We start from the raw sequence: 8,777 nt of genomic DNA, 5'->3' as shown, positions 1-8,777 counted from the left end.
GAATGCCGAAGGGGAGAAAAGTTTCATTCTTATCTGTCTCAAACATCACTGAAGCGTGTGAAACATTGTCTGATGAATGGAATTGGGGAGAAAAAACAAAATCTAATCACATGAAGAGTTTTTTAATCTTTAAAGAAATTCTGAAATGAATAAAGCAAAGGAAATGAAGGATTCAATACCAAAATCACAACTGACCCAAATGCAAATGAGTGGAACACAGGTTTACAAGATGCACGGGATGGTCCACATATAAAACACTTGGACAGGTACCTTCATTTTTCCTACTAACCCTGAATCCCCATAAGTCAGAAAGGAAGCTTAGAGTCTCTATTAATCTCAACAGTTCGGTCACAGGAGTACTTGAACATCGAAAAGTGAAGGCAATGACCCCCAAAACGGTAGTAATTTTTCATTCCGAATGGAAAATAATTTGGTTAGGATAAAATCGTTCCACTCTTTCGGTTAATGACCTCCTTTCTTAACCCTTCCAGCACTTTGATGCATGATAATAATTAGGTACTTTACCAATGTTAGCCTAAACAGGAAGGGGAAAAAAAACCCCAACTAAACATAAATCCATTCTTCTAATGGTGAACTGACCAATAGGTCTGGATGGAAAGTCTAACAACTTAATAAAAATTATTAACACCTTGTAGAAAACTCTATGCATGAGATAATCTTGGCAAACAGAAGTCACAGAAAATAACTGCTTCACATCAGCAGCCAATAAAAGACACATTCCTCACCTTCATTTCCGTGTGAACCACAACACTGATCTGGTTGGTCCTCTTCTTGATGTGAGGTGAATTCTTTAAGTCTCTCATCTTCTGAGAGGGTTTGACTGTGAAGGGAACAAGAGTCTTCATCTGACTGACTGCCTCTTCTACTATTAATGATACGATAAATACCAGAGTCCAAGATGCTGAAACTTTCCTAAAAAGAAAAAGAATTAAAGAAAAGTTAAACTTTTATAACACGATATAGCTTTTTAAGAGAAAAATCAACACTAAAAGAAACAAGTCATTAACGACAATTATGGCTTATTAGAACAAAATGGTGAGCAAGGTCTAGGCTCCTGGCAGCCAGGTCCCTCTCACCTGCTCATGGCATCATGCTACCGTATTTCTCTAGTGGATCTCCATGAAGTCTGGCTGTGAGAATGTGAGAATGTGAGAATGAGGATTAAATGAGACAATCCTGAGCTGCACTGAGACTCAAGCTGGCATGAAGCATCTGAAATCACATATTAGGGGTAACTTAACTTGTTCTGGAGGCTATATGAGGTATATTTTCAAACAGAACATAATAAACAATGACAAAACAAAATGCGGCTCTAAGACACACCTAAATGAAGGCTTCATAAGGTTGTCCAACACCTGCAAGAAAGCCCCCTCTTCACCACAACCCCCAAACAATATACAACATGGAAAGGAAGGTAAGTTTTGGGATCCTAGAGGTAAATGAGTACAAACTAACGTAGAACCATCTTACTGTACAGCCAAGCCCTTTTTAAAGTGAGAATTATACCTACATGTGATGAAATGGAGCTTCTTCTACTGCTACAAGCTGAATCCAAAGGTTCAAATTTTAAGATCAGTTCTTCCAGTTGGGAAATCAGATCACCATAGGTTGTTAAGTCCAGCTGAGATTTCAAATGTTCCAATTTATCTATAGTCAAAGTTTTTCTTCCCTAATAAAAGGATAAGTAGAACCAATAGGAGAGTTTTCTGTTTGTAACTAAATCTATATTCAAATGGCCAATACATTGAAAGAGGTCTAACATAGAACATAAAACCTCAAAGGTGCTTTAAAAGGGCTTTAAAAGCTAGTAAAAGACTTAATAAGAATTCTCTTAGGAACTAAGAATTTAGAGTTACTGTACATACAATAATTTCACTTAAAACAAGGCCTTGGGCTTCCCTAGTGGCGCAGTGGTTGAGAACCTGCCTGCTAATGCAGGGGACACAGGTTCGAGCCCTGGTCTGGGAGGATCCCACATGCCGCGGAGCAACTAGGCCCGTAAGCCACACCTACTGAGCCTGCGTGTCTGGAGCCTGTGCTCCGCAAAAAGAGAGGCCGCGATAGTGAGAGGCCCGCGCACCGTGATGAAGAGTGGCCCCCACTTGCCACAACTAGAGAAAGCCCTCGCACAGAAATGAAGACCCAACACAGCAAAAATTAATTAATTAATTAATTAATAAACTCCTACCCCCAACATCTAAAAAACAAAAACAAAAAAACAAGGCCTGAAATTCAAATAAATTTGTGGGTAAATTTGATTTTTTTTAATGGAAAGTATACAGTTTTTCTCACCCCCATCCCCACTCCAGATTTATCTGTCATGTTTCCTTTGGGGATTTACTGCTGCTTAATCAGCAGGCTAATAAAGACAAGCAACTGTGTAGCACAACCCTGCAAGCTAGAATGGTTTTAACAACCCAGATGAACATGTAAGCTTTCTGACTCACTCTGCTGGCAATGACAGAATTCTGGAAAAGACAGCAAGTTTGAGCAGCCAGGTTCCACAGGCCTCTCCTTAGCAGGCGTTCCACACAACGTTCCACAGATAACAGGGAAAGATGGGAGACCTTCCCATTTGGGTGCAAACAGAACAGCTCATTCTTACAGACAGCCACATCCTGAATATCTACAAAAACCACAGGGGTGAACACACAGGACATTAACCAAGTACTCCTTTTCCATTTTTGCGATGGCTGAAATTATTCTAATAGATTCATTTTCTATAGAGGGTTTGGCTTGATTGAATTTCACCTCTATTTTTACACTTGCACTTCAATGAAGAAATCATATCTTAGACACTATTCCTTTAAAAAAGATCAAGAATAAAAGATACAGAGAAAGAAACATCTCTCTGATCTAAAATCCTGTTTTTAAAAATGCTATTTTTTGTAAAAAGAAATTGGGACTTTAAAAGGGGGCACTTCGGAGGCCAGACTATCACATTTCTGAGATTCAAATCTGATACCAGTAACAGATTTCAGTGCAGTGTGTAAATCAACAAACTGTTCGTGAAAAAACACCTGTCTTGGCAGAACACCATGAAATGACCTAAAAAACTAGTTTTCACGGGACACCCTTAGGAAACTTGATTCACGAGAAATCACTTTTGGTCAGATCAGTAAGTAATGATTCCTTCATCTTTTTTATGCTTTTACAAAGTAGAAAATGACTCAAAAGTCAGGATACACTCTCTGAGCAGTCATGCTAAAAATGCTAGGTTTATTTCCTCCATTTCTGGTTTAAACCAGAATACAGAGATTGACTTTCTCTGCCTCAGCCACATAAAATGGCTATTGTTCCCACAAGGACTTTTCAACCCTAAATTATTAAGACACAAAACAGGAATTAAAGCAAGACTTCTAACAGGGATAAATATTCAGGGTAAGTAGAGGGAAAAATTAACCCATTCAATCCTTAGCAGTGGTTGCTAATATTTAAGAATAAATGAAAATTGTATTTAAAATAACTAAATAACTATACATAGATTCACAAATGTATACTTCGTAAGTACCTTATAATGGGATACATCTATGATGTTAATCTTTAAATGTCACCTCATTCTATTTTCTACTTCTTACACTGCAAGAGAATCCTCCTACAGTAATTAAATCTTTCACAAGCATGCGATTAAAAATTACATAGGAAGAAAAACACAATTACCCTTGACTTCACTCCAAAGAAGAACTTGAACATTCTGAGGAAGGAGAATATAAATTCCTCTTTCTGTCCAAGTCAGCACACAGTGCTCACTGCAAGAGAAAATGGAAGAGGTCAAGAGAATTCTAGTTTGCTCGGAATCAGAAACTTCTAATTCCCTGATTTCAGACCCTCACACTAGCTATTAAAACAAAATCAGCCTGTACAAAGAAAACAACAGTTGATCGAGCCAATCACATCCTACCACCTCTTTTCTGTCTGTAACAACAAGCCAGTAAAAGATAGCATAATATGACACCAAAGTGGGAAAAATTCAGATACACAAAATATCTTCTAGAAAAATAAAAGGATGGTATCTTACCTGACATTTGTTAAAGTATCTAAACTTCCCATATCTGGTATGACATCTAAAACAAAGACTAAACATCACATCTAACCACCAATCACTGCTCTAGTGAGCCACTTTTAGGGAGGATAATATATATATATATAGTTTTTAAATGTGTTTATTTATTTATTTGTTTTGGGCTTCATTGGGTCTTTGTTGCTGCATGCAGGCTTTCTCTAGTTGCGGCGAGCGGGGGCTACTCTTCGTGTGGTGTGTGGGCTTCTCGTTGCAGTGGCTTCGCGGGCCCTAGAGCACAAGCTCAGTAGTTGTGGCGCATAGGCTTAGTTGCCCCGCGGCATGTGGGATCTTCCCGGACCAGGGCTCGAATGTGTCCTCTGCATTGGCAGGTGGACCCTTAATCACTGCGCCACCAGGGAAGTCCCAGGGAGGGTAATATTTTGACGTCCTTAGTTGTATGTGGGCAATAAAACGTTGAAAACTACCAGTCAACTATGGGAGTTTATTTTTTTCATTAAAGGCTATACCTATATTATCTAACCTTGTAGCATCTCATCAAGGTAGGAGTGTTGGGCTTCCCTGGTGGCGCAGTGGTTGAGAGTCCGCCTGCCGATGCAGGGGACGCGGGATCGTGCCCCGGTCCGGGAAGATCCCACATGCCGTGGAGCGGCTGGGCCCGTAAGCCATGGCCACTGAGCCTGAGCGTCCGGAGCCTGTGCTCCACAACGGGAGAGGCCACAGCAGTGAGAAGCCCGTGTACTGAAGAAAAAAAAAAAAAAAAGATAGGAGTGTTATCCCTATTTTATAAAAAAGAAAAACTGAAGCCCAGAGAGATAAATAACATGTTGAAGGCCATTCAGCATGAATACAGAAGAGTATTTATACCAAGGACTGTCTGGCTCCAAAGCCTGGACTTTTCTCTCCATACCTCACAGAAGCTACTTCTACCCTCATTTATCCTCACTGACCCACCCACTGTTAGCTGGAATCCTGATCATTCCACTTAACTACATTCCTGGAAAGTCACAGATCTCCTAAATGCCAAACCCAATAACCTACTTTCTCATTTCCCTTCTTGATCCCCAAGCAGAGGCCAACTCTGCAGACTGTTCCTTCCTTCCTGAATCTCGCCTTCCTAGACTCTGGACGTCACTTCTTGGTCCACCTTCCTTTCCAGTCCGCTGGTACTCCCCGTCTCTGCTCTTCTCCTTCTATACTCCTTTGCTCATATCTCATTTACTCTCTTGAGGCTGCTATTATTTTTTTTTACACCACTGGTAATCCCCAGTCAGAGCATTCCCCATATATAACAGTCTCATTCTAGCCACCACTTAAGCATCAGCAGCAGTCCTACTGCCCTTTGAAATCCTCCCCGACAGCCCACAGCACTCTCCCTCCTGCACGCAACCTATTTCTCGTCAACCCCGCTCAAACAGCACTTAATCATGTATTGCACTGTCACAACTCTTACTTTTTATTGTTGTTAAACATTTTCTAGAAATAAACTACATCTCTCCAACAAACTATAATCTTGAGAACAGGGACTTTTCTTTAAGTTTATGCCTCCAAGGGTACTAAAAAAGGTAACATGTGGCGATGAAACTAAGGGCGATATTTAACAGGAATTCGGTCCTCACACAAATGTTAAACATTTTGCCAATACAAGATCAGATCACTGTCCCTATGGGAAAGTAATCTTTGTCACAAAGAAGGAAGAAATGGTCAGAATCCTAGTCCAAAATAAGTAAAATTGGAAGGCTGCCTTTAGGAGCCAGAGGGGAAAAAAACCCCAGAGGCCAGAAGATCCCTGAATAAAGAGACACAGGATCAGGACTTTGACACTGAACGTGACATGCAGCTTGGAAAGATTCCTTAAGAATAGGTGGGGGGTGCGGGGGGACTAATATCAGAGCTGAGACTTGGTAATTTACACACCCCTCATCCCCTTCCCCTTCACTGATAATAGACAGGGACATAAGCCTAACAACACTGTTTAAAAAGTTAAGGAAGAGAAAGTGACACCAGTGTACCCCAAAGAAAATGAAGCATACAAATTTGCTTCCCCGTAGAATTTGTGGGTGTAACAGTGAAGGTTACCAAAACACAAGTGTACACATGGGAAAAAAAGTAAAGAAAAGCCATTATTTGAGAACCTTCTATGTGCCTAGCACTGTGCCCATAGCAAAGGAGTTGACAATCTGGTACTGGGATGGATATTCATAGTACAGTGAAACAGGGTGGTGACAGAGAAATGAACAAGATGTGACAACAGTGCAAGGGAATAGTGTCTAACGTGAGTCACTGGAGGAGTCAGTAAAAGCTTCAAAGTGGCATTAATTATTGCTTAAGCTGAGGAGTAGGCAGAGCCAGATCATGCAGGGCTTTGTCTGCTATGGCAGGAACTTGTATGGGAGCTTTAAATAGTTTAACTCAAAGGAAACACTACCAGGAGAACCAAGCAGACTGGCCTTGCCACTAGAAAACATACTCCTGGGTAGGGGACTTCCCCACACCCCACATATCACATCATAGCCAACAAATGTTAAGTGTCTATGATGTGCCAGGCATTATGCCAAACACTGAGAATAACACAGTGAACAAAACAGACATGATGCCCTCAAGGGCCTTACTGTCTAGGAGTAAGAGAGGCATAAATACTGTTTGAATATGTAATTATAAACTGTGATAAGTGCCGTAAAGAAAGAGTTTTTAATATGCTTTATCTAACTATGGGCAAATAAATAGTGGTCTTTCTCCAGTAACTTTTAGGATGAATTATGGACTTGTGAAAGAGTTACACTGTTTACAATTTATTTTCAAATATTGCATTATAGGTAGTGTGACATACACACACGTTAGTTAGGGGCAGTTAGTTAACATTTCAAGTGTTTTTTAAAATTACATTCAAAGCACGGTTAGTTAGCCTTTGAAAGAACTCGATCAGGAGCCAAGCTCCAGGGTACCCTATACCAGCTCTAAATAACATTCTCTGAATCTGCATTAGGGATCTTATTAATTAGCCTAAGAGATATTAGAAATAATATTCTGCTGTTGAAATAAGAAGAGTTTAAGACACACAGATTGACTGGAAATCATACACTGGCATATGCCCCTGCTTGTAGAACAAGTCGTAAGAACTGGCAAGCCCAGCAGCTGATAGCTTTAAGTGGCACACTCTGTGCTGCCACTTAATAGTGGACTTTTTTGTACCTAATCCAACTAGAAGGCTAGCTGAACTCAGATGTTAGAATATGGCTGGCTGGATCCACCTTGAGCAGATCTTTCATGCAAAGTACCTGAAGAAGAGAGAGCTGAAACTTCACCAAGCTTACAAGAACAAGTTCTCCAACTACTTTCGTGCCTGTCTGCTAAGAAACATACATATGCAGCAGACTTCAGTCTGAGACTTGCTTTCATTGGAATATCCAACTAGGGAGAGGAGGTTACGAAAGAATGTGTATCTACAGCTCTGAGCTCTATTTGTCAAAAGTTCTCAACAACTGTGAAGTGTCCAACTGGTTTAGGCCAGTTCAAAACAGAAAGGGAAGCATATTTCTATGCTTTTTTTCATTCCTCTTATATGTAGAACACTTCACATAACACAGTTATTTCCTAATTTTCTAAAAATGATGTAGTACAAAAACAAACTTGAAAAGCTAACTATCTTGAACAAGAAACAAAGAGGAAAAGTTAAGTGTTCATTTTTTTTTAAAGGATCAAAGGGAGAAACTTACCTGAGATGTAAGAGTTTGGGGAAAGACAAAGACTGGGAGGATCCAACCGTATGATCATACTGAGGTTCTGATCTAGGAAGTAAACATGATTAATGATTTAATCAAAATATAAAAGAATCTTTTTCCCTATATAGGAAAATTTCTGCCTCCAAGACAAATTCAAGAGTCTAACTGCATTTGCCCTTATTGAATTTGCTTTAAGCATATAAAAGATAATTGATTAAAGACTTTTTGGTTTCTCTGAATCTTTTAATAAAAATTCTACTTCACTCTTAAAAGGCATGATAAAATCTTTAACGCATGCAGAATATCAGAGGTTTCAAACCAAACCCTCCCTGTAAGTTCCTCAAATACTCCCTACTGGCCATGCAAATCATTACCTTAGATTAATCACAGGAAGTGGTGGTGATGAGAGGAGTTTCTTAAACTGATGTGTACTTATAACTTCTCCATCAAAGTTCACTTCCCACATCCTGGAGCCAGGGCGAGCACAGTATATTAGGGGCTGCTGGCTGGCAGAACATTTTCCAGGGAAGAAACAAGCTCCGTATTCTCCATCTCTTTCCTTGTTTCCAATTTTCCAAAATTTTTCTCTAATACCCGACCCCCGCAGAAAAGAGAAAGCATGTTTACTCACAAAAAAGTCAAAAGCAATGGCACTACATATCGGCATGGCCATAATAACCCCACCCACAATGTCCCCTCTCTCCTCAGATTAGCAATTTACTGGAAAGAACAACAGAACGGAAAGGTCAAAATAGGGTTCTAGCTCTGATTTGCCATTAACTATTTCTGTTACAGAAAGCAAACGACTTCAAGTTAGTACTCAGTTTATTATCCACAGAATGTGAACGCTCTTCTCAAAACTAAAAAGTAAGTGCTACCAAACCATTTCCTACATCCTTAAATCCTACTGACTGCTTCCCGAATCACCTTGTTCTTCGGCCACTCCATGGAGGCTACTGATCTGCCCTGTCTCCAGGCCACTCCTCGGCCACATATACCCAATAAATGCCTCA

General features: G+C 40.0%; 1 protein-coding gene across 1 annotated transcript in view; it reads right to left on the bottom strand.

Annotated features, from left to right (window-relative positions):
- The window catches only part of HPS5 (HPS5 biogenesis of lysosomal organelles complex 2 subunit 2), a 38,961-nt gene that overhangs the window by 22,612 nt on the left and 7,572 nt on the right, over positions 1-8,777 (bottom strand). The window contains exons 7-13 of the mRNA XM_007465753.1: positions 8,139-8,351; positions 7,759-7,830; positions 3,682-3,770; positions 2,469-2,647; positions 1,532-1,690; positions 747-933; positions 6-69 (exon numbers count right to left, since the gene is read on the bottom strand). Coding sequence (XP_007465815.1) covers positions 6-69; positions 747-933; positions 1,532-1,690; positions 2,469-2,647; positions 3,682-3,770; positions 7,759-7,830; positions 8,139-8,351 — 963 coding nt within the window. The remainder of the gene's footprint in view (positions 1-5; positions 70-746; positions 934-1,531; positions 1,691-2,468; positions 2,648-3,681; positions 3,771-7,758; positions 7,831-8,138; positions 8,352-8,777) is intronic.

Source organism: Lipotes vexillifer, unplaced genomic scaffold (genome assembly GCF_000442215.2).
Source record: "Lipotes vexillifer unplaced genomic scaffold, Lipotes_vexillifer_v1.1 scaffold2818, whole genome shotgun sequence".
In the NCBI taxonomy this organism is placed as follows: domain Eukaryota; kingdom Metazoa; phylum Chordata; class Mammalia; order Artiodactyla; family Lipotidae; genus Lipotes; species Lipotes vexillifer.
The sequence above is the reverse complement of the archived record's forward strand: the minus strand, read 5'-3'. Positions and strand labels throughout refer to the sequence as shown.